General features: G+C 55.5%; 1 protein-coding gene across 1 annotated transcript; it reads right to left on the minus strand.

Moving 5' to 3' along the window:
* On the minus strand, nt 1-19,837 carry VSX2 (visual system homeobox 2). Its single transcript, XM_075532234.1, has 5 exons — nt 19,468-19,837; nt 18,316-18,400; nt 14,453-14,576; nt 966-1,146; nt 1-341 (listed from the first exon to the last, which is right to left on the minus strand). The coding sequence occupies exons 1-5, from the start codon at nt 19,835-19,837 to the stop codon at nt 1-3; spliced, it is 1,101 nt and encodes a 366-aa protein (XP_075388349.1).
* Between the last annotated feature and the right edge of the window lie 5,753 nt (nt 19,838-25,590).

Consider the following 25,590-nt stretch of genomic DNA (forward strand, 5'->3'; position numbering starts at 1 on the left):
CTAAGCCATGTCCTGGAGCTGCGGTGCACTCAGCTTCTCCGTGGGCCTGTCTTGGTCCATGTCCTCCTCCGCTGCCGCCTCCTGCTCCTCCGGCTTCTCTGCACTCCGGGCCAGGCTGTCGGGGGCCGACACAGTCCCCAGCACTTTGGTGCTGTGCTCCTGAGCTTTGGCTCGGAGGGCTGCAATGCTGTTCTCCCTCAGTGCCTCCTGGGAGATGGCGGCCTGGGAGTCGGGCCCCCGCTCCTCTTGCTCCCTCGGGTCAAGCTTGGGCAGGGCCTGGCGCTCCACCTCGGGCTTCCTCCCCGACTCGGCTGCTGCCTCCAGCGACTTTTTGTGCATCCCTAGAAAGAATTGTTGGTATTCGGGTTTAGAAAAGCGCCTGGGAAAGCCATCTTGAACTGAAAAACGGCAAAGATAGAGAGAGGCCAGAATTAAGGAGGAGCAGAAAGCCTTACTTCACACGTCGCAGTCACGCAAGACCCGGGGTGGGGCGGGCAAGGGAGGAGGGCTGACCAGGGGCTGGAACGCAGGCTGGCAGTGGGAAGCCAGGCCCGGAAGGGGCTGCTCATGCCAAGTCCCTGGGCCACCTGTGTCCATGGGCCGCCTGTATGAGTGCCTTCCCACACCCCTCCCTTTTGGGGTTCTGGGTCTTAGAACCAGGGATTCTTATCACACATGCACGGTGAGGTGAGGCATGCGGAGAGATTCAGGGAGTCGGAATGGTGGCTTCCCTTCATCCCTAGTGGACACACCCATCACCAGGGACGTACCTCCCTAGGACCAACAAACATGCTATCAGGAGCCCCAGCGGCCCCACCCCCCCCCACCCCTCGCCCACGTGTCCCTGTCCCCTGGTCCCCTGAGGTGGACAGGGAGGCCTGCTTTGGAGAGCACTCTGCCCTCATCCGTGCAGCCCGCTCCCCTGGCCACAGGGGCAGGGCTGCGAGGAGGGTGCGGGGTCTTACCCAGCAGCCACGGGGCACAGGAATCCATGATGCCGTCCTTGGCCGACTTGAGGATGGACTCCGGCAGGGGGATGGAGTGCCGCACCATGGCGCCGTAGAGCCCGTACTCCGCCATGACGCTGCTCCGGCCCCAGCACTTCTCCCTCTTCCGCCACTTGGCCCTGCGGTTCTGGAACCAGACCTGCCGGAGCACGCGGGCAGGTGAGAGGCCTGTCTGATGGCACCCTGTGCCTGCACCTGCCACCTGTGGTTTCCCAGTCGGGCCTCCTTCCCTTAGCCGCCCACCCCACCTTCCTCCAGGCAGGCTTGTGAGGCCCGGAAATGCCCGGAGGGCAGGGTGGGTGAAAGGGGTTTATCTAAGCAGTGCCAGGGAAATGGGGGAGCGCCCAGGGCAGCCCAGGATCTAAACCCAGAGGGTAACACCAGAATCTCCTTCCTGATGTGCGGAGGCACGAAGGCCTTTCCCTGATCTGGCCCAGTTGCTGTCTCTGGTTCGGGACAGCCTAGAAACCCAGTGGTCACAGCAGTGCGGGAAGGCTGTACCCCTGGGGCAACTCATCTGAGTCTCTGGGGGCCTTGAGGACTGCCCCAAAGTCGCCTCCTTGCTCTGGCCACGCCCTGCTGCAACCCTCCGCCCCTCTGCCCCTCTGCCCCCTCATCTTACCCAACTCAGAGTGATCTTAGGGGATCCAGAGGGAAGACAAAACTAGGAGAGCAAACACGGTGGGGAGCGTGGGGCAGGGGTGCTCAGGGGATGTTTCTAGGTGCCCACGCTGACCAGTGCAGCGGAGAACCTGGTATATTAGGGGTGTCTACGGATCGAAGCTGATATGTGTGGAGGAGACCCCAGGATGCCTTCCACAATGTGGGGAGGGACTCCTGGTCACCCAAGTGGCTGCTGCGTGACAGACCCGCGGGGAAAGTGCTGGGTGTGTGCTGGGAGGACCCCAGGCCTCCTCATGGGGACTCTGACCCTGGGGACAGCAGTGGCGCTGGGGGAGGGAGGGACGAGGCGGGCTCAGGAAAACCTATTAGTTTCCTGGGAGACCTCCATCCCGAGCCTGGGGCCCCTCCCGCGGGCCGCCCCCCCTCTCGGTGGCGCAGGTATCCGCTTTCGGTGAAAAATTGCTCGGGCTCTATTCAGGAGGCGGCAAAAGAAGAGTCGCCCCCAGGGGCAGCCCTGGGCTGATTGAAAAATAAGTTAATTTCAGTTTGAATCGATGGGCCTCAGGCTCTGAAATATCACGGGAAATTAAAGCGGCGGCTCTCCCGGGAGCGGCGGCATTGACCCGCACTAATTAATGCTGGGGAGGCCACGAGCGCCTTGCCGCGCACCGGAGGCCCCTCCCTGGGGACCCCCAACACTTCTCATTTAACTAATTAGAAGGGCAAAATTGGGTGTTAATTTGTTTAGGATTTCCCCCCTTGTCCCCCCGCCGCTCCCGCCCCGGCCCCCGCCCGCGCGTGGGGCACGGGAATGAATGCGGGCCTCGCCGGCAGATGGCTGCCCGGGTCACTCTGCAATCTTCTCCGACTTGATTGCTTGATTAGGTCGTTAGCACATTAAAAAAAAAAATTGCTTGCCGTCTGGCGCTGGCGAGATGAGTGGGACGCGCGGCAGCGCCTGGGTAATTTATCTTTTCATACAGCAAAGAATTTGATTTCAATCTGCAGATATATGTGGCGCCTTTGACACCTGTTTAACATCGCGCCGCTGACAGCTTAACCCTCTGCTGCCTGCGCCGCCGCGAGGTCCGGGATGGGCTGGGGGACCCCGGCAAGGGCCCCGGCCGCTAGACCCCACCCGCCAGCCGCGCGCTCCTGCCGTTCCCCCCGCCGCCACCAGGGGGGTGTGAGCACTAGCACTCGGCCGCCGCCAGAGGGGGTGGGGGCAGTCTGCAGTCCTGCTTCTCAATCCACCCCGCCCCCGGCAAATCAGCCTGGTGGTGGGGGGGGGGGGGTGCTTGGTACACGCACGCCTTTAAATTGACTCCAGATGTGTAACCCTGTTTGGACGGCCTCACCACCTCCACCCACTGTCATGTGTCGCCTTTGGGAAGGTAGCGCTCTGTCCCCACCCGACATCTGCAGTAAGAGCTAAAAAGCAAATGCAGAGGCCTGCCCTGGGTCCCACCCCAGAAAGCACTGGGTGACCTCTGCCAAGGAAAGGGCTTTATGTTGTTTGAAGGCCATTAGATGGCTGCACTGTCCCTAGGTGTGCACATAGTTTGTGCTGGGTTGCAGAGGCCTGGCAATCTGCTTCTGTGAAGATCACAGCCAAGAAAACTCTGGACCAAGAGGAGATGGGGAACGGATCACAGTGATCGCTGTATAACACTCCCAGGGGAATGAACAAAAGAAATGTGGGTGAGGGGAGACAGCAAATGGTGTAAGAGATGGAAACAATAATAATGTATATCAAGGGTTCACGAAGGTGGGAGGGTGGGTCACGGGGAGGAAAAAAAGAGGAGCTGATATCAAGGGTTCAAGTAGAAAGAATATGTTTTGAAAAGGATAATGGCAAACGTGTTTGGTACAGTTGATATATGATTGTTGTAAGAGCTATACGAGCCCCCAGTAAAATGATTTATTAAAAAAGAACAAGTAAACTCGACGGACAGCTCCACTGTGTAAAACAGGAGGTGGCTGTGTAGCTAGCACAGCAATGGCTAGATGACTGCTCTCTGGTTTATTTGTTGTTGTTTTTTTTGGGGGGGGGGTTGCGACTGGCATGGCCAGCATTGCATCAGCATCTCCCCTGCCTGCCTATCCTTCAGGCTGTCCTCTGGACTACCTGCTCAAGACATTTTGATTTGGACACTGCCGTCTTCCTATAGTCCCCTCTATAAGGGCTCCATTGTTTCAACCAAGATGCCTGCTCTTCTCCCACAGAGACACTCTGAAAGGACAAGCCTGTCTGATGGTGTCGGTGGCTCTGGCTTCTGCCATCTCTCGGGGAGATAGCATAGGACGCAGCTTCTACTGATGGACTTCTAGGTCCCATGGCCTACCCACTGAAGGCTGGAGAGGCTGTCTATGAGACTCTAAGCAAGTCGTAGGCTTTAAGGTGACCAACCTGTCCTGCATTTCAGGCCAGGCATGTGATGAAACCACAGGGCTATCACCCCTTACCTGGCACCAGCGGGGCCAGATTTGAGAGTGTTTGGATTTCTGAGAGGGGATGTGTGCATGTCCCTCCACGGCCTGCAGCAGCAGCCCCCCAGGATCAAACCCAACAGTTGTGATGTCTGAGATGTGCAAAGGGTGAACAGGCGAATGAGGCAGAGTGGGTTTTTGCAGCCAAGTGAGTTCTGAGTTCCAGTGTATCAGCCTGGTTTACATAGGGAGATCTGGAGGAGGGACTGTGAGAGTGCAAAGACAAAGGGACCCTCATCGGCCCCAGGGTGGTTGCCTGGGGAGAAGGTACATTGCCCTCCCTTTTCCAGGGGTTCCATAGGCATCAGCATTTGGAGGAGGCAGAGCGGGTGCCCCCTCTCTTCCCAGTGGAAGTAGAACACTAGAGAAAGGCACCAAATCCCTGCGTGGTGGAGAGGGCTAGCACTAGACTGCTAACCAACCCAGGTGAGAGGGTCTAGTCTGACCCGAGGCACTTCAGAAGAAAGGCCTGGTGATCCACTTCTGGAAAATGAGCCATTGGAAAGCAATGGAGCCCAGTTCTCCTCTGACATACACTGGTGTCAAGTCCACTGTGGCTGGTAAAGAAAGGGGTGCTAACTGGGATTCAGATTCCCCTTGGGGGCCTGTCAGCAAAATCATGTTGCTAGGTGTTCTAATTGGGTGCATCAATGGTCTGCAGATAAGAATGCTGCTCTGTCTACATGCTCCCCGGGGAGGTGCCGCCAGCTGGTTCTTTAAGCCGGACTCCTGAGACCCTCGGTTATAGGCTCCTGGAATGCCTGGCTCTCTGCAAAGACCAGCTGCTGCTCCAATTAGAGAGGAGACCTGGACAGCCAAAACCATTGCTTTTTAGGACAGTTGGCAAGGACGTTGGAGCCCCGTTGCCTTGGAGGAAAGTGGACCAGAGATTAGACTGGAGCCTCGGCAGGCTTCATATTTACTGTTCTCTTCCCTCCCTAGCGGCTCCCAGGATGCACCAACCAACCAACCAACCAACCAACCAACCAACCAACCAACCAACCAACCTCACTGCCATCGAGTTGATTCTGACTCACAGTGAGCCTACAGGACAGCGTAGAATGCCTCTGGGCATTTCCGAAGCTATCACTGTTCACGGGAATAAGAAAGCCCCATTTTTCTCCTGTAGCCAGGAGGCACACAGAATGTGAAAGTTTGCACACAGCATCAATGTCAACAGCATGCCTGGCTGGGACAAGAATCACTGTGTGCTCTTGGAGAAGCTACTTGACCTCTCAGTCTCTCCCAGCATAAAATCTGCGTTATAGGGAGAGCCCCTCACTCACTGCCATCGAGTCCACCCAGACCCATAGGGCCATACAGGGCAGGGCAGAACTGTTCCTGTGCATTTCTGAGACTATAACTCATTTCGGGAATCGAAAGCCCCATCTCTCTCCAGCCCTCACCACGCAGGAGGCAGTAAATGCTCATTATTAGAATTTTGGAAAGGAAAAACAGAAAACCAGAGGGAGCTTGCCGAGAGGGCAGGTTAATCTGTGCCCTTAGCTGCCCCTCTGACCTCGTCCCATGTCTTTAGCGAGGCTGGATGGACAAATCCAAACAAGGATGGTAGGAGGAGACTGTCTTATCTGAATACTAACAGCATCTTGCTGCTGTTGCTGCAGCTGAGTCCATTCCAAGGAACAACCACCATACAGGACAGGATGGAGCTGCCCCAGGAGTTTCTTATGGGGTCTGTTTGTTTAATTCTGGGGTTGATGTCGCTGAGAATATGCACAGGAAAACATCCTCCAGGTTCCATATGAACCATTGAGTGACATCAGGGATGTCCTCTGAGCATTATGACCATTCGCACCCTCCTGCTCTGAGTGGGCCCTCTCCATGATCAGGAATTCACTGCGCTTTCAGGTTCCAATCTAATCTTTCAAATTGTTATCCATTCGGCCCCATATACAGATGGGTCATAAATGAACGTGATGCTTAAGGCAGACATTTAATACTAGTTAAACTGCTAGAAAATACTATTTCACCACTAGAAAGAGGCGGCTTTCTACTCCCTTAAAGAACTACAGTCTTATTATTTCCTACCTTACACTGTCCATTGCCTGCCTTCACCCACATTGATCAAGGATTCATGTGGAAGGAGGGGAGGGAGTGGTAAAAAGAGGAGCTTATACCAAGGGCTCAAGTAGAAAATGTTTTGGAAATGATGATGGCAACATATGTACAAATATGCTTGATTCAATTGATGTATGGAATGTTATAAGAGCTGTAAGAGCCCCCAATAAAGTTATTAAAAGAAAAAAGAATTACAGTCTTGGAGGATCCCAGATGCCCTATTGGGTTGCAATTGGCTCGATGGCAGTTAAGTCCAGGTTCTTGTTTGGGTTTGGTTTGGTTTGGTTTTGAGAGTTTCAAGGGAAACTATTGTTTGTTTTTTAAGACTTCAGGGACTATTTTTGGCTTAAGGTTTAATGATGCTCCGAGAGCAATAGTTTCCAGGGTTCACTCCACCTTCATAGCTCTAGGAAGTTTGGAGTCCATGGTCTTTGGAAATTCGGTTAATCATTTCCCCCCCTTTCTATCAGCAGCAATGTTCTGGGGAATCTTTGATCACAATATTCAGTAGCTGGGCACCATCCAGGTCTACTGGTCTCCTGACAAAGGAGCCAGTTGTTTATGGAGGCAATGAATCACACATTACCTTTCTTCCTTCTTCCCCTCAAGCTCCAGGAAAACAGAGACTAACTGTGGATTGATCGGCTGGTGGGTTTGAACCACCAACCTTTCAGTCAACAGTATAGCCCTTGACCACTGTGCCAACTATAGACAGCCTGCCTGTAGCTGCTCCTGTAGTTGCATGCAGAGGGCTCAGTAGATGTCCTTGAGACTCTGCTCACATTCTCGTGTATCCCAGTCCCTTGATGCTCAATGGGAAGAGCAGCCCTTGCAAGGCCAGCACTCCCAGATGCCTGCAGTGAGTCAGTCAGAAGGCCTCGGCTGGAGGACTCTGCTCTGCCTCCAACTGACTTCATGACCTTGGGGGGTCACTCCTGAATGGTTCTGAACTGCTGGTTCTCCTTTGCCACAGGACACTACCTCCTCACAGGTGTGCCATGACAATGAAAGAAAGCAGCGAGTGGGCAATGGAAGTAGGAAAAACCAAAGCCCCAAATCAGTTGGCTATTAGATGGATTCGGAAGAACAACAAGCCCAAGTGTTGCCGAACTGAACGGCGCTTCCTAGGATTTTCCATGGTGGGGTCTCTATTTGGAAGTGGATTTGCCAGGCCTTTCTCCCGAGGTGCCCCTGGTCAATTTGAACTTCCAAATTCTCAGCTAGTGGACATGAACCGAATTACTTGCAGCCCCAAGAACCCCCACATATCGTGAAAGCTAAAAAACATCGGGCATGATACTCGATGAGCTCTCTGGACACGTGCGCAACATGGGGAGACTTAGCTGTGGACCAAATGCTCTGAGACCCATTTGCCATCAAGCCAGGCCCTCCCTTCTCCCTCTGGCGCTTCCCTCTGGGAATGAAGGTCCCTTGTCCCATGTGGTCTCGGCAAGTCCACAGCAGTCCTTCAATCCCTCTCTCCTTGCTTTCCTCATCCCCCACTTCCTAAGAGAAGATTCTTGAGCAGTTTGCCTCAAGGGCACAGTGAGGAGAACTGAAATGCACCCCTTGCCTCCGAGCACTAAAGAGGGTGCCCAACGCTCCACCAGTTGACCCAGGGCTGCCAGGCTTGCAGACCAAGACAAAGGAGAGGTGGGCAGTTCCTTCAGGTAGACGAGAGCCTGGGTCCCCAGGGTGCTCTCAGTAGGATACCTCTGGTTCTCATCAGCTCATCAGGCAGGTGTCTTCTGGGTGGCCCAGAAGGTATCCATGCCTCCCAGGGTAGGCGGACCCAGGGAGGGTGCTCTGTTGGGAAGGGCATATCCTGCAGGCCAGGCCACTCAGCCAGCTGGTCCTTGCACGGTGTGGGGGCCCAACATGAGCAGCTGTGACTGCCTCCCTGCTTCTCTTGTCTCAGCACCATCAGACACCTTGTGTCCCCACAGACAGCCTGCCCTGCCCGGCTCCTTCCAGGATCACCTCCTACAGCTGAGAGATGTGCTCTGCCCACATCAGGCCCCAAGCCTTCCCCTTTGGTCTTACTGCACCATGTGGCCGCTGCCATCACCTTCCCCAGCTTCTTTCCTCCCCTCTGGCTGGAAGCGGATTAATTTGAGCTCCTTGCTGACATGATTTAATGAGTTCACATTTCAAACCCACTCTGCACTTATGACACTATATTTCTGCACTCTCCTTCCCAGCCCCAGCCTGAGAGCGGAGACGCAGACTAGCCCTGCCCCGCTGCACCTCCAATGCCCACTAGAGGGCAGCTGCGGGCAGCCTTCTACCCTGCACACGGGACTCCTATCTTCCGCTTACACGGCATGTTCTCTCCCTCAAAACAGAGACATCCACCTCTCCCTCAAAACAGAGAGACATCCACCTCTCCCTCAAAACAGAGAGACATCCACCCCGAGCGAGCCTCTGACTTAGGGCACAAAGGCATGAGCACTACTTAGACATAACTCAAACATCTTGAGAGAATAAGTCACCATGGGGTCACGGGTCAGGCCCATGGCCTCTGGGAACACCTAGGTCACATAGTCCTACAGTTTCCGGCTGTCAGAGTGACTCAGAAGGTCGTGAACAGCCATCTAAGGTGCAACTGTGGGTCGCTCCCTGTCCAGAGGAGAGAAGGATGGAGAAAACCAAAGGCCCCGGGAAACACGTCGTCCCAGGGACCACGGGCCACCCCAACATCTATCTGCCTCCACATCCGGAGACCCAGACAGCACCCCTCCCACTTCCATCCACTTAGAAAGGGCTCCCATCCTGGCCTGTGTGGGAGAGAGACAGGAGGAAAAGCCACAAGCACGGACAACACGCAGGCTTGCTGCTCAGACAGACACTGGTGGGGCCCTGAGGCTGTGCCCACTAGCCACCCTGCAGGTCTGGAGAGCTCACCTGGCAGGCCCCGTTGTCAGCTGAACAATAAGCCCAAACCAGAAAGCCAGACTCACTGCCTTCAGAGGTGATTTTGACTCATCGCAGCCCTGCAGGATGGGGCAGAACTCGCCCTGAGGGTTTCCACCACGGTCACTGTTGACACTGAAGCCCCATCTTTCTCACATGGAGCAGCTGGTGGCTTGGAACAGCCAACTTTGCTGTTAGCAGCCAACTGTAACCACTACACCAGCAGGGCTCCTTAAACGACGGCAGGCCTGTGCTGGAACACTAGGGACGGACGCACGTCTTAGAACAATCCACCGTCTGTGCTCCAAAGGGCAGCCCTGATCCAGAGACAAAGCTCAGGAAGGTTGGGAGAGAAAGCGGACGAGGATGGGAAATGGGAGGCATGGGGAGGAAGTGGGAGCAGCCTGCTTACACCGCCGGGTTTGCAGTCAGGGACAGGAAACCAGGTTGACTGGAAAACAGATGAGCTTTGTCAACCATCAACCCGCTTCACAGTGAAAACTTAACACATTAATGAAATGAAAACTAAATAGAAAAACCGAAAATCCTGGGCCCCCTGGCCCACAGTTTGGACATGGATGCACCAGCTGGAGCGCCTTCAAAAGCATGCAGATGCCCAGGGTCAAGTAGGCAGGGGAGCCCAGCCCTGCCCTGGGGATGCTGACAATACACAGGGGATGCAGGCCCCTGAGATGGAGCTTCTAATTTCTGGAATCTAACCTCCCAAGACTACCCCAATCCCTGGGGAGAGGCCACTGGGAATGGGGCAGCATCAAGCAGTGCCCATCAGCGGCTCCAAGCCCCAGCCCTGGTTGGACATGAAGCTGCAGAGTGATGGCAAGCTGTGGGCTCTCTCTACTCCGGGGGCTCCGGCTGGCTGCAGAGCTGGCATTTCCCCCAGCGAGTGCCAGTCTCCTAAGAAGACTGCCTTAAACTAACAAGTGAATATATGTACGTGTCCCGACCTCACTACTCTTCCAGCCGGGGACTCCAAGAGGGAAAACAAGACCCAGCGCTTGCCCCTGGCAGGGGTCTCCGTGTGCCCTCTCCTAGCACGTTTGGGAGGCACGTGAGTCTGACATGGACACTTGGCACTGCTTCTTTCCCAAGAACTCGGCCCAGACAGACAGACAGACAAAGACTAAATGTTTACCCGGAAAGCCGCCAACTCCAAAGGCAAGGTTCACTGACATTGAGTTGGCTCCCATCCCCAACGACCCCATGGGACGGGGAGAGCTGCCCCTGTGGGTTTCCATGACAGGAACTCCTGACGGAAGTAAGAAAGTCCCGGCTGGCTTTCTCCCTCGGAGCTCCTGCTGCTTTCAAACTGCTGGCTTTGTGGATCGCAGCCCAACACATAAGCACTATGCCACTGCGGCTCCTTCCAAAAGCCCAAAGGCAGGGGACTTCTCTGCAGGTCCTGGCTGGTCCCCACTGAGGGCGACATGGACGATGGCGTTCAAGCACGCTGATCTCCTCAGCCTTGTGTTTGAGGAGTTGAGCACTGGATTTGAACGCCACACAAGTGCTTACTCCACCCCCTCACCCCTTGGTCAGTCAGGGCAAGACTAGCATCTAGCTCTGGAGAGCGAGGACTCGATGGGACAAAACTTGAAACGCGTTTAGGACGCAAGAGATGGCAGTAATAATGCTTTATCCACGGAGAGCTGTGGACAAAGAATCTCATTATGATCCAGGTGTGGGCGGGCTCGGAGTTTGATTGGCTGAGACCGGGGTTAAGAGGAGCCATGTGGGACCCTTGGGTCTCAGCTGCAGGTTCTCCTTAGCTGTTAGACAGCAGCCCTCACACCTGTCAGGGTGATGACCTGGGCGTGGGGGCGGGGCTCGCCCACCTGCCAGTGCTACGCTCCACCTGCCCCAAGCAGCCAATGCCAGGTGAGGCCGGGCAGGGGCGGGGCTCCGCCTCTACCTTTCACAGAGGAGGGAGCTGAGGGGCACCAACAGGAAGCAAGCGGGTCTGTGCGACACCTGATGGGTGTCAGAGCCACCCGACCCGGACAGCCAGGCCAATGACCTTTCCATGCCACCTCCAGAATTTCTAACCTCAGACACGGAGCCCCTATAACCACCTTTCATCCTCCCCACCCCCCTCACCCCAACATACACACAAAGACCTCTGAAGGAAGGCCCTGAAGGAAGGGCCGGCCCTGGAATCAGCATCGTTCCCACTGAGGAACACAACCCATCAGAAGAAAGGAGGCGGAAGAGCAGACCCGTGCCTGCACCCCGACGAGAGCGGTGGTGGGGGGACTCTGTCTGAGTCCTCAGTTTCTCATCCGCTCCTCATCCGCAAAGTGGGGGTCACAGCAGGACCACGGGCTATTCGGAAGGTGGCTTGCTCAGTATGCATAACCCATTTCTGGGAGGAAATGGAAGAAACTGGTAACCTCTGGAGGTGAGGCCGACTGAAAGGGGGAGGGAGACCCATTTTTCAATTTTGTGAATTTGATGAACTAAAAATCCACTGCCACAGGGTCACTTCCGACTCACAAGGGACCCAATGGGACTGAGAAGAACATCCATTTGGGTTTCCAAAGCTGTAAAGCTTTACAGGAGCAGAAAACCTCACCTTTCTCCCAGAGAGCAGCTACTGCAGTGGTTCTCAACCTGTGGGTCGTGACCCCTTTGGGGGTCTCGCCTGATTCATAATAGTAGCAAAATGACAGTGATGAAGTAGCAGTGAAAATAATTTTATGGGCGAGGGGTCACACCACTTGAGGAACTGTGTGAAAGGGCCGCGGCATGAGGAAGATGGAGAACCACTGGACTAGGGGTTCCAACTGCTGGCCTTTCCATTATCAACCCAGTGTGTAAGCCAAGACACCAACAGGGCTCTTAAAAAAAAGTACATGAATTTGCCCAGTCAAAAAAAAATCTTTTCATGAATGAGTTGTTACTAATTTTTTTTTTTTTGGAAGAACAGTGGCAGGTACTCAATGAGTACCGGTTATGTTTGTAAGGGAGGTTTGATACATTCCTGCTCTTCGGTCCGATGGCCCAAACAACCAATCTTCCCCAGCTTTAGGTCAAAACAAAGCTTCACTCAACCAAAAGAGGCAGAGGTGGAAGGGGGGGCCTTGAGATTCAGCCCTGGATTTGAATCCAGTGCCCCAACACACACACACATTAAGTCTTTCCCATCCAATATAAGAGGCTAAAACCACATCGGACTGTCCCCAGGGCTTAATAAGGTCAGAGCTGAAAGGGGGCCAGCATTTGGCACCCCAAATTCTCAGGCAGCTGCCATTCCCCTCTACACCCCTACTCCCCATTTTATAGGTGAGAAACTGAAGTGCCAGGAGGTTAAATAACCTGGCCAGAGTCATTCACCTGATAACAGGCAGTCTGGCATCAGCATCCATCCCTAACCACTATCCAACCCTGCCTCCCGTGTGTAGGTCACGTGCCTGGAGGGACATCTGCCCCGTGGAGAATGTGTGAATTACAGTGGTTGGCACTCAGTAGGACCTTTCTCTTGGATGTTAGATGAAATACTCTGGGGTGGGACTGCATGACCCTCATATACACTTCCGGTGTGTGTATGTGGGGAGGGGGATGCCAGTCAGCCAGAGCGACAGGCAGTGCTCAGAGGTTAGAGAGCTTCTTGCCCTCTCCCTCCTGCGACCACAGAATGCCAGTTAATCAGTCCTCAGAGCAGCCATGGTCCTGCCCCACCGCACTGTTTCCAGTGGCCGGGGTCACCATCCCACCAAGAGCCTCCACTGGCTGAGCCAACCCAATGCAGTGACCGGTACAACACACACACACACACACACACACACACACACACACACAGTCCCTGCTCCATCACCACAGCCAAACAGATTTGAGGACAACCCTCTTCAAGGAACAAGTTGTTCCTGCCTGCTAGTGGTCAATAATGCAAATGGAGGGGGCCCTGCTAATGGGAGGAATTTGTCATCCTCTGCCCCACCCCCAACAGCCATTTGTAATGACCAACTGTGTGGTAAATGAAGGCTAGGCAGGGAGAAGTACCACACAATGACACCTTTATGGGATTGTCCCTTGGCTTGGCTTACCCACCTACATGCCCACCCAGTCAAACACTGCCCCCCCCCACACACACACACGGCTGAGAACCAAGGTCTGGCCCTCACCGCGCTGGATCGTAGTAGGGTGGGTGGGATGGATCCTCGCCACTATGGCTAATGCACCGAACACATAATCTGCTGATGAATAATTGAGCTTATTGTTCGCATGACGTCCAAAGCCACTGGTGGCGGCAGTGGGTGGCGATTCTAACTGGATTTCCAGTGAAGGAGGCCCCCTGTCTGCAGAAGCAGCTCACGGCCTCCTCGCCCATAGCCTCTCCCATTCTTCCTAGCAATCCGGCCTCCTGTATCCACAGGGCCTTCTTCAGTTCCTCCTCCAGGTGCCCTCCCTCCCCCAACACACAGAGACACCAAGAGTAATGGGGGGCCTACCTTGCACCCCATCTCCCAGCTATATGGACTACTCCAGTGTTGAGAGCAGACATCACTTAGGCTTGCGATCCAGCAATGGCCATTCCAAGTCCTCTAGATGACCCCCAACCCCTGCATGCCTTTTGCCTCATAGAGACCCTGCCCAGATGGCTATGAGACTTGAGCTTGTCCCTGCAGTGGCACAGATCAGCCACACTCCTCCGCATCCAGAGGCGTTCTGGGTTTGCTGTTCCTGGAGGAGGCCTGTGCCTACCACACCCAAGAACACCCCCATTCAGGTCAATGTCTGGTTTTTACAAACTTTCCCACATCTGTGGACATACAGGGGACGTCCCAGGCCATGGCCCAGGTCCGAGCCTGGAGAGCAGCTCAGGGCAGGGCCAGTGGCTACCTGGATGTGAGGGGAGGAAGAATCCTCAGGAGGATGAGGGCTGTGGGAAGCAGGAAAGGAGGGAGTAACCAGTCTCCCAAGGAGGAGTTAGTGGAGGAGGGGGAACTGGAGTTAATGCTAGAACCAGCCCCCACCCACCCTCACCCACTCATAGTCATTCAGAGAGGTCCGCCACTGGCCTCGAGCAGACATTGAGCTGGACCAAGGAGACACCCACCACACAGATGTGCTGGCTCAGGAGCTACCCAGGACTCTGCCCCTCAGCCTGGCTGGCTCAGGGTCTATTGGCATTCTTGACTTTTACTGCCTTTGGAAGCTTATAGCCTGGGGCAGCAAGTGGGGCCACATCTGCCAAGCTCATTGTCCCATGTATAGCAAAGACCTGTCCCCACAGAAGAACTGGTCAGCATGAAGGCATGCTGGGAGGCAGCCCCGTCCCAAGGAGTGGGGGAGCACAAGCGGGAGAGCTCAGGGCCCAGTACCTGAATCCTGTCCTCAGGCAGCTCCGTCTTCATGGCCAGCATCTCCCGGGCATAGACGTCTGGGTAGTGGGCCTCATTGAAGGCCTTCTCAAGCTCCTCCAACTGGTAGGAGGTAAAGATTGTCCTGAGGGGGAGCAAAAGCAAACGCTCAGGAGGACCCCAGAGCCCCAAACTCTGTCCCAGAAACAGCCCTTCCTCTCTGTGTGCCCACTCCCCATAACTCCTCTGGGCAAATCCACGCTGGTGAGTGGGTATAATTGACATGAGCACCCACCCACTCACATATAGCCAGCCACACAGTTCCACACACTCAGAGTTAACCTTCTAGACTCCTCATTCATGGTGTCCAATGCCTCCGTCCCCCCTGAAATCACTGGGCTCTTTCTTGGGGTGTTTTGGGGAACTCATCTTAGGGAACCACGGACTGCCCTTTGCCTCCTGGGGACTGTGGAGAGGAGGCTTTGTCATGTAAATAAATAAAAGGGTGGGTGGAGGTGGGGTGAAGGGAGGGGGTTGCTCTCAGACCTCCTCCCTCAGACACTAGAGGTGCTTCTGCAAATTGCATTCCAAGTTCCAGGAGTCCCCAGAAAGTCAAGTGCAGCTGCAGCCTGGGGTTTGAGACATCTGGATCGCTCACCCCTTCAGTACACCCCAAAGGTCTGGGCCATTCCACCCACATTTCCCTGCCCCCGCCAAGACCCCCTACCTCCTACCACCTCTTCATCCACTGCCAGGATCCAACCATCCCACAGTTGGGACCCGAGTCCAGCAAGCCCCCAATCACACCGAGAGCCTATCTGAAGTGAACCTCAGCCCCCTTTGCCCCAGTCCCCCCCAGCTACCAGACAGTTCATACAGACCTACTCTGGGTCACAAATGCCTTTGAAAATATGGTCAGAGCTACATTCTCTCACCCTCGGAAAATTGGGACATGACTACACTACAGTAGAGGAAAACATCCCTCCCACCCCCACACAGACGGGTTTGCCTCTCATATTAAAGGTGAACAGACCCTCTTTCTTGAGTAAATCACCAAGCACTTGTTTCTTCTCCGACATTAGTTTCACCAAGTTCCAGATAACCTTTACTATAGACCTTTATCAGTGAAGCCAACAGCCAAATGCAGTCCGGAGTCTAGCAGCTGATTTTTTTTTTTTTAAGAAAAAAACCAATCTAGCAAACAAAGAAACAAGAAAAAAACAGTACATCTTTTGTTTGGTCCCCTAGCGTCTAGGGTCTGGGGTCTAGGACTGGCTTAGGTTTTGGAATCTCCCCGACCTCTCCCCAAAGGGAAAGGACAGATGTCAGCCCACACAGTCCTTGAGCTGGTGCCAGCTGTAATATCTTGGGGGACAAGGCAAACCCTGGGTGAGGAAGAAAGATTCTGCCCTTTATAGGAAGTGACTGGCTTGATTCTAAATCGTTTCTCCTATTCTCTGGGGGACAGAGGGGAGGCTGGCATGCTTATATAAAAACCAAACCCCTCTGCCTTTGGAGGATTCCCACTTCCAGCAACATTGTACAGCTGAGTAGAATTTCCGCAAGGTTTCCTAGGCAGTCGATCTTTGCACCCACTGCCTGCCTGCCACAGCTTTCTTCCTCCAGGTAGGTTCGAACAACCCACCAGTCCAGCGCCTTAACCATGGCACCACTAGGATGCCCTGTTTATAATACAGAAAGTTAAGTCTTCAGAAAGTTGAACATCCGATCTGCTGCTTGGATTTCCCCTCTACCTCTAAGCAGATCATCCAAATGGAACCATGCAAATCCTTCCCAAAATGTATGCAGGTAGTACAGCCTGGCCAAAGTCCAAGAGGGGAGCTGATTTTAAGTCATTCAGGACCATTCAAGGGCCAATCTCTGCAACTCCCCCAAACTTCCTCCAATTCCCACCTCTGACAGCTGAGCCCACCCTGCTCCCCACACTCAGCCCCAAACCTGCACCCAGCTTCATGCAGAGCCCAGACCCGGGCCTTCTATCTCATATATTACAGGGCCTGAAGAGGAGTGTGCTTTGGGAGGAGGGTGGTGGGAGCAGGCCGATGATGTTTCTCCCAACAACCTCACCTCCCGGGGCAACCTTGGCCAAGTAGGGGGTCTCTGAAGAGATAAAGGATTGCCAACCTCCCATCATTCAATTCCAGGGTCTTTGACCCAAAAGCCTCAAGCAAGATCAGATCAGAAAACATCATCTTTTTTTTTTTTTTTTTGCCAATTCCAAAGGAAGCCTGCCTTCAATAGCCCTCCTCTCGCCAGCACCAGACTCCCTTCACTCACCACAAAATCCACGCCAAGGCTGGCCTTTGATGCCCGCTATTTCCCCAGAGCCACTGACATCCCGGGACCCTCCAGTGCTCCCACAGGCTTTCAGGGTGGAGTGCGTGCGTGTTCGGTGAGGGACCGTTAGGTGTGGGCTTCCAGTGATGGGGCCTCAGCTTCAAACCCCACACCATACAAGATCCTGGTGCGGAAACCCTGTTCCTGCAGCCAAGGTTTGGAGGTGCTTGTCTCAAGGGACACCCCACGGTCCGGGTCCGCACTTGCCCCCGTCCCAAAAGCAGTTCACCAGGCCCTGCCTCCCGGGGTCCTTTCCCTGCTGGGGGTGGCTAACCAGTTCACTCATCCTGGGACAGCTTTTCGGGTGCATAGGAGATGTTTCAAATGAATGTTCGTTGACCTAGTCAATTGATGAAGGTTTAAAAAGCGTGTGGGCTTGGGGGTGGGTGCCGCTGGGCTGGGGGTGGACTCAGGATTAGGGCAAGAAAAAAGCAAAGTCTCCATTTGAAGCGAACAAAATCAGAAGGAAGAAAACGCAAGTCAGGGAGAAACCGAGCTGATGTCTACCCAGATCCAAGCCGAAGCTTATAGAGGCTGGGGTGCAAAGGGTAGTATTACAAGCACTGGTGTAAAGAGGCTAAGAACAGATTGGGGAGGAAGAGGAGGAGGTGTGGGCTGGGGAGGGGGTCAGAGGGCAAAGGCCCGGCCAGGTGGAGATGAGGGAAAGGCTGGGGATGTGAGCTCCAGGCCGCTCCCTCAGGATGTGAGGCTCTCAGATCAGCCAGTTTTCCCCTAAAATCCTCCTTGGAAACACACTCGCCATGGGCAGCCTCGGTGGTGGGGTGGTGTGGAGGGGGTGTGGGGTGGGGGATTACTTTTCCAGAGATGTGGTTCATCGCTTATGAAATTTGTAACTTTGTACAAGTATTTCCTATTTAAAGATATTTCTTCAAAATAAATCAACAACAAAAAAAAGCACCTCTCTTTCAGTCTATCACTCACCTAACTCCCCAGCAGCCCACCCCAGTCCAGCTGGGGCCGGTGTGGTTCACCCAGTGTGCACCCTGCCCCGCCTCCATGCACACAAGGTTCTCTGGAAGAAAGCGACCCGCCAGGATCGCAGAAGAGTCGAAGCCACAAGGAAATTTTCCGTGTCAATGCGGATAATATCTCGTTAAAGCTTTGGGGCGTTGGCGGAGGGCGCAGAAAATTGGGAGTTGGCAGAACGGATAGGAATCCCCGAAGAAGTATGGGGGGTGGAGGGCTAAGAGCAAGGGCTCCCCCGGAACGAGATGGCGCGATGCGAGCTCTCCGAGGGGCCTGGGGCGATGCCGGGAGGGCCCGGACCACCAGCCCGCTCTGGCTCCGGCGGGCCGGGGCCGGGCGCAGCCTTTCTCCGGCAGAAGGAACGGAGAGGCAGCGAAGGAGAAAACAGCCCGGTGGGGGGGACGCCAGGCCCTGGGCAGATGTCCCCACCGTTGCGGCTCTCTGCGCTTCTCGGCTCGGCCGCGGCCTCGGCGGCGCGGTCGGCGCCATCGGGAACCCCCCCACCCCTCGGCGAGCGCCGCGGGTTGGGGGCTGCTTACCTGTGTCGCCGCTTCTTCCGCTTCTTGGTCTGGTTCAAAGCCGACTTGGACATTTTTCGGTCGCTGGAGGAAACATCTTCAGAATCTGGAAAGCGGGCGGAAGGGCATGCGGCAGAATGAGGAGCGCGCTCGGCGGCGCCCCGGCGAGTCGGGTGCCCCAAGCCCGAGAGTGCCGCACTCCTGGAGGCCTCTGCTGTCTCCCCCGAAGCCCTTTGGACCCCGCCTCGGTCCCGTCCCCAAGCCCCGACCAGCCCCTCCCGGGCCGGCGCCCCAAGAGAACAGGAAGGTGTTGAACCGATTTCGTTCCGAGAGGCCCGGCCGGTAGCCCCGGAGGAGGGTTAGGCCCGCGAGTTGGCCCCAAGGAGCGGGGCCGGGGCGCGGAAGCCCGGGGCCAGGAAGGGTTGGGGCTCCTTGGGCACAGCCCCTTGGGCAGGGCCCCCATGATGCGGCCCCGCTCGAGGCTGGGGAGCCCGCGGCGCGCCGCCTTTCGTTGCTTTCCAAATGCTCGCTACCCAGACGCAAACGGAAAATCGGGAGGGGAGCGGAGCAAACACAGGAGCCCGAGGGGGCCCGAGCGTCGGCCACAGGTCCGGGGAAATGGCCGGCGGGGAGAGGGCGCCGGGGTCACCCGGGGGCCCCCAGCCCGCCAGGTGCCCGGGACCTGGCAGCGCCGAAGTGGGTGGCGGCCGCCTTGCGCCGCCTCGGCCGCCGGGATGGCCCGGTGGTCTCGGGTCTGGGGTGAAAAAGTCAACCTAGGGCGACCGACGAGGGGCGTTGTGGACAGAGGGAAGGCAACTTTGGGGCAGAACTGGGCGCGCGCTCCTCCGGAGCCCCGGCCGCGGTGGAGCGGGCAGTCGGGGCCCCGCCGCCCAGGACCGCACACCAGGGCTCGGACAGCCCTCGCCCTCCGCTCCCCGCGAGGCGCCGGCCGAGCGCGGCCGCCGGAAACTCGGGGACCGAGCGGCGGGAGGCGGGCACGGAACCTCCGCCGGCCCCCACCCGGGCTCGCCCGCCCCAGGCCCCGGCCGCGACCCCGCGGCCTGGAGCGAACTTTTCGGCGCCTAGGAGGCCGGTCGGGCCAGCGAGCCGTCGGCGCGGGGCTCCCAGCTCTCGCCTGGTGTCCGGCGGCCCGGCAGCCTTGCCCTCACCTACCGGAGCTGGCCGTCTGGCTGGTGTCCAGCGGCCCAGACGCTCTGCCCAGCGGCTGCAAGTGGACGCTCTGCGGGTCGGACAGCACTTCCAGAAAGGTGGGCTGCGCGTAGAAGCCGGGGAGCCCCGCGGGCCCCAGCAGCCCCATGCCACCCACTCCTGCGGGACTGAGCACCGAGCGAGCCGCCAGCAAGTGCCCGGGGGCCAGGCCGTCGAGGGCGGACCGCGGGTGGGAGCTGGGGGGCTCCTTGTTCAAGCCCAGGATCTCCTGGATGCCGAAACCCGTGCACTTGGCCGGGCCGCCCCCCGGGGCACTCTTGGCCACAGTCTCCGCTTTGGGTTTGCTCAGCGCTTCCCCCGCTTTCCCCGTCATCTCCTGGCTCTTTGGAGGGGTCGAGGCGGCAGGTCTTTGGCTCCCCCCACCCCCCCGTCGGGCTCCCCGCTTGGCGAACTTGGTCCCAGGTGCCCCCTCCGGTGTCTGATGCTCTGGAGCCCCAAGGAGATTCCCCTTTTATCCAACCAGTCGGCAGCCCAAGTGGGGTCAGAGCCGAACAGCCAATCACCGGGGCCAGGAGCGATTAGGAATTCCAAAAAGCTGGCAGCTCCGCCACACTCAGCGTCCAGGGGCCAGGGCGCTGGGGGCTGGCACCAGGTGGGCACTGCGGCTTGCCTAGGGTCAGGGGCCCCAGGGGTCAGATGAGGCAGTAGAAGCCTGAGCTGTGCTAGCGGGCAGGTGGCTTGAGTTCCTGGCAGAGTCTGGATCGGTCCCTGCAGTGGGAAGGATGGGTGCTGGCTGAGCCTAGAGCCTGGGAGACCTCCTCCATCCCTCTGCTCCTGTGCATGCCAGAGAGGCCCACATATGAAGCTGTGGGTGCCACGTGGGACAAGGCAGGGCAGGGGCCCTGGAGTGGTGACACTGGGAACAGAAGGGGCTGTGCAGAGGAAGACATGGAGTGGAGAGCCTGACCCCTCTGCATACAGCAGGACTCCGCCTCGCTTAGAAAAGCCATTCAGTAAATACTGACCCCATGGGTAAATGAATGATAAAGGGAAAAGGGGCTCCTAGTGGGGGGGAGGAGAGGCTTCTTTGGAATAACGGTGTCTATCTGAGCCTCTCTCTAGAGAGAGCATAAAGTCTGCTCAGCCTCCAAAGAAGCACCTCATCTATCCTTCCACCCACCCCTTCAACCCTGAGGGACTGAGCAGCTGCGCTCTGGTCTGGGAGCTAGAGAGTCTGCGCAGGTCAGACATCAGGTGAGACCACCTGCTATGACAGCAGAGTCCTCGAGCAAACAGAATGTTGAGGATGGGATTATTGATAGAGAGGGAGGATTGGAAGGCCACCACAAGGTGAGCGCCCCTCCCATCCCCACCCCAGGCCTTACCTCATTGATGGGAATCCCTTGACCACCTTCTGAGTTAGAAGCTACAGGACTATAGCCAACTGAACCAGCTGAGGCAGAGTCCTGAGCTGCTAACCACAAGATCAGCAATTCGAAACCACCAGCTGCTCCGTGGGAGAAAGATGAGGCTTTCTACACCCATAGAGAGTTAATAGTCTCAGAAACCTACTGGGGCAGTTCTACCCTGTTCTAGAGGGTTCCTATGAGTCCGAATCAATTCAATAACAGTGAATTTGGAAGGGTTTTGGAAACCAGCTGAAAGGGGGCTGGTAGCACAGTGATTAAAGAGCTCACCACTGAGATGTTGGTGTTTGAACCCACCACCTCTCCCTGGGAGAAACAAGGGGAAAAAAATCTTGCTTCTGCCAAGATTTAGAGCCTTGGAAGCCCTGTGGGACAGTTCCACTGTCTTTAGGCTTACTGTGAGTGGAAACCCTGGGTTTGGGGGTGGCACCCGTTCAAGAGAAGTCCTGGGTGCACAGTGGTGAAGCACTCTGCTGTGCACTCCGCCATCTGCTGGGCAAGCCCCTCAGCTGCTCCACACGAGGAAGTGAAGATGTCCTCTAGGAAGCACTGTGGGGCAGGTCTCCTCCGTGGAGCCGGGCCACTAAGGATGAACTTGACAATAGAGGAGGGGTTGTTGGTTGGTGCCAGTTGGAAAGTGGTAAGACGCAGCAGGAAACAGGAAGGAGAGGAGAGTCTGGATTTCCAAGGGGTGGGCTGCCGTGCTGTGCGGCTGGCTTCCCACCCAGAAGAGCCCATGGGCTTCCTGCTCCAGGGTTTAAGGACCACGTGGCTGCTCGAGCCCGGGAGACATTAGTAAAGGTGATTTACACACACACACACACACACACACACACCAGTGACCCCTGAGCCCTTGCACCCTACCACCCCACCCTGCTGCTCTTGGCATTTGCACCCCCTTCCCCTGTGTGCCCAGCATGCAGCAGGCTTATAATCAATCAATGGGTCTTGAATGGAAGGTGCCCTATGCGGGGAGATGACTGTTTCCAGCAGAGACTGAGGAACTCAGTTGGGGGAGAGATTCCAGTCAGGAATACTTGGCCAGGCAGCTGCACACCTCTAACTGGACACTTCCGCACCACCCCCACTGCCAAGGTGCCTGGTACCCCCTTGGGCCACCACAGGCCAGACTGAGAAGAGGAAAGGAGCCCTGATGGGGTATGGAGCTGAGGTCTCACTGACAGGGCTCTTTGGAAGCTAGGCTCCAACATGCTGGCCTGATCCACGTGAGTGCTCACACTAGGCAGGAACATTTCGTGCCCAATACCCCACACCCACAATAATGCCACCCCGCCCGCGCACCAGCATTGCCCCCATTGCAAGGCGTAACCTCTGGTCCTCAAAGTAACATCACTTGCAAGGCCTCCTTGCTCCAAGGCCGGAAGTTGGCACATGTCTGTTACCTGGAGGGGAGCGTCTCGGGATGTGCCATCTCAGGGGAACACATCCTCTTGTATTCTCTGGGGCTGGGTGCCAAGTGGCACCACTCCCATGACAACAGGGTGACCATAGCGGTGCATCCTGGGCCAGACCCAGCCCTAAGACTTCCAGTGTCTATGAGGCGGGGTGGTGGTGAACAGCACTTCCTGGAGTTGTGCAAAGCAGGGACTTGCACTACATACATGAGGCATTCTACATGAATTTTATGGCTATGGGAACTTAGGTTAATGAGAACTTAGGTCACTTGTCCCAAACTTCCGGCTTAGTCGTAGCAGAGTCCAGGCCCACCCCCAAATGAGTCTGCTGTCAGAAGGCATTCTCTATTGTTTCCCTCTTCTAGTCTTTTCCTTTTGGGGGTGGGAGAAATGAAAGCAGTGGAAGGAAGCTTGAGGTTGTCTTCAATCTCGGATGGACCTTTCCCAACAGGCTGAAACATCCCCATGCCTCGGGGCAAAGCACCAGAGCCGGCTGACCAGCTGGAAAGTGCGGGACTAGAAGTCCCCTTGATTTAAAAGAAAGGCCTCACATTCCCGACATGATCGCTGAAGACAAAATAGGTGCATAAGCAATTGTGGTGAAGAAAGCTGAGGGTGCCCGGCTATTAAAAGATATAGCATCTGGGATCTTAAAGGCTTGACGATAAACAAGCAGCCATCTAGCTGAGAAGCAACAAAGCCCACATGGAAGAAGCGCACCAGCCTGTGTGATCATGAGGTGTTGATGGGATCAGGTATCAGGCATCAAAGACCCAGAACAAAAAATCATATCAATGCGAATGGCATGGAGGGGAGACCCAAAGCCTATCTGTAGACAATTGGACATCCCCTTACAGAAGAGTCACAAAGAAGAGATGAGCCAATCAGGGTGCAGTATAGCACTGATGAAACATACAACTTTCCTCTAGTTCTTTACTGCTCTCCCCGCCCCCCACTGTCATGACCCCAATTCTACCTTAGAAATCCGGCTAGATCAGAGTATGTACACTGCTATTGATAAGAGCTGGAAACAGGGAATGTAGGACAGATATATCCCTCTGGACTAATAATGAGAGTAGTGATACCAGGAGGGGAAGGGGAAGGAAAAGGGCAACTGATCACAATGATCTACCTATAACCCCCTCCCAGGGGGACAGACAACAGAAAAGTGGGTGAAGGGAGATAGCGGTCTGTAGAAGACATGAAAAAAATAACAATAAGTTATAAATTATCAAGGGTTCACAAGGGAGGGAGGATATGGGAGGGGGAAATGACCTGATACCAAGGGCTCACGCAGAAAGAAATGTTTTGAAAATGATGGCAACAAATGTACACGCTTGCTTGACACAATGGGTGTGTGGATGGATTGTGATGTAAGAGCTGTCAGAGCCCCCATAGAATGATTTTAAAAATGGATCCTGATGAAAAGAAGGAAAAATGCAGAACAGTGTTTCCAATTCGAATGGACTGCAGACTCTGGAGGAGGAAGGCTGGATGCAGTCTTCACACGAACTATTGCACTGAGATCATCTTTAAACCTGAAAACACCGAAGTCTTCTTAGAACCCTTTCAATGTTCATCCTCTGATGAAATGTCTATTCGCTTCTTTTGCAATCTGAAAAAAAAAAAGTCTTAAAAGCCATTTTCTTCTGACTCTGTCCCTTCCTCGGCCCCCTCTCCATGGCAGCCCACTTTGGCAGAATGGATGGGGATGTTATGTTGATGGTATCTGTCACGTCCCTGACTTATCACGAGGCACGCACAGTGAGCCAGATGCCAGCCGATGGGCAACGACATGAGTGATGGAGAACCAGGCGTGTGAGTGATGGGAAACTCCACTCTTGCCAGGAGACAAGGATGAAAAATCTCTGGGCCAAACCCCTGCTACTTCTCAGTGCCAGGGAGAAGCTACCACCTTGCCCAAGGAAGGAAACTTGGAGAGGGCAGACCTGGGGTCTCCAAGAGATGACCTTGCCAGAGAATGAAAACAGAAGGAGGACCCTCAGCACTGGATACCCCAACCTATTCCCTCTGTAGACTGTCTCTGAGGTTTGGGGACGTCACTGTTTCTGATCCACGGTAGCCCATCTTGGGCCAGGCCCAGCCATAAGACGTTCATGAGCTGGGGTGGTGGTGGGAGACCCTACAGAGAAAAGGGGGTCCTACAAGCTCAGGCTGGAGGCAGGAGGAAACTCCCTCTGTGGCCTGTAACTTGCTCATTAGAAAATGGTAATTCATCAGGTGGATTCCGACAGATGGCAAAGCCATACGTGGCCAAGGTCGATGAGCTCCACAGAGTTTTCAGTGGCTGCGGCTGTTCAGAGGTAGGATTTCAGGCCTTTCTTCCAACACACCCTTGGATGAACTTGAACTTCCAATCTCTGCTAGCCGTTAAGCCTGATGGGTGTTTGTACCACTCAGAGACCCCTGCTTGCTTGTACCTGGATTCAGATCCTGGGGTTGTCACTTAACAGCTATGAGTCTTCAAGCCAATCATTTAACTCCTCTTCCCTCCTCTGGTTTACCTATCCAACAGCCTGCACAGCCTTCGCTGTGGGCGCCCTTGACCCCAAGAGTGAGCAGAGGGCCAAGAGCATACACTCGAGTCAGACTGCCTGGGTTCAGACTCTAGCTCAACTACTTGCTTGACGATCCTGGGAAGATTGCTCAACCTCTCTGTGCCTCAGGGTCCTCATCTATCAGATGGGGATAAAGGCAAGACTCAGCCCTCCAGGTTGTCGTGAGGATTCTAAATAGTACAGAAAGCCACGTCTGCCACCCAATACGGCTTAGAAGAGTGTTCATCGTTGTTATGATCATGGGCCTGAGGACTGACCCACAACGTGTGAGGAAGCAGGCAGACCCAGGAGCTGCCTTCCTGGAGTTTGGTCCAGGGATGGAAGGAAGGAAGGAAGGCCTACTTGTAAAGCACTCAGCTTGATGCCTGACCCAGAGGGCTCAATGCAGAGGGGGCTCTTGCTAGGACTGCGAACAGGGATTGGCCCTTTCTTTGAGTTGTCGACTCGCCTTTCCAGAGAGGTCAGGAGTCCTGCCACCCTGGTTAGAAAGAAGGCTCCAGAAGAAAGGATGGGGGAGGGCACGGTCTCCCTGCTTGGCCTGGGTGCTGGTCGCGTCATGTTCAGCACGGATTGCAGACAAACTCTCCTCCCCAGCTCGTTGCCTCCCGGGGTCCCCACCCAGCTGTCAGCAACAATGTAGAAGGAGGGGTTAGAAAGCTCAGGGAAGAGAGGACCTGGGCTTGAATCAATAATCCCATTATGACT

The sequence above is a fragment of the Tenrec ecaudatus genome, chromosome 14, assembly GCF_050624435.1.
Source record: "Tenrec ecaudatus isolate mTenEca1 chromosome 14, mTenEca1.hap1, whole genome shotgun sequence".
In the NCBI taxonomy this organism is placed as follows: domain Eukaryota; kingdom Metazoa; phylum Chordata; class Mammalia; order Afrosoricida; family Tenrecidae; genus Tenrec; species Tenrec ecaudatus.

What these genes read in the sequence shown, in the direction of transcription:
- VSX2 (XM_075532234.1), bottom strand. Translation starts at nt 19,837, where the DNA reads ATGACGGGGAAAGCGGGGGAAGCGCTGAGCAAACCCAAAGCGGAGACT. An exon ending in CGGAAGAAGCGGCGACACAG is followed by an intron (nt 14,577 to 18,315) that starts GTAAGCAGCCCC and finishes GCTCCCCCTCAG; the next exon opens with GACAATCTTTACCTCCTACC. An exon ending in TGCCTGAGGACAGGATTCAG is followed by an intron (nt 1,147 to 14,452) that starts GTACTGGGCCCT and finishes GTGCTCCGGCAG; the next exon opens with GTCTGGTTCCAGAACCGCAG.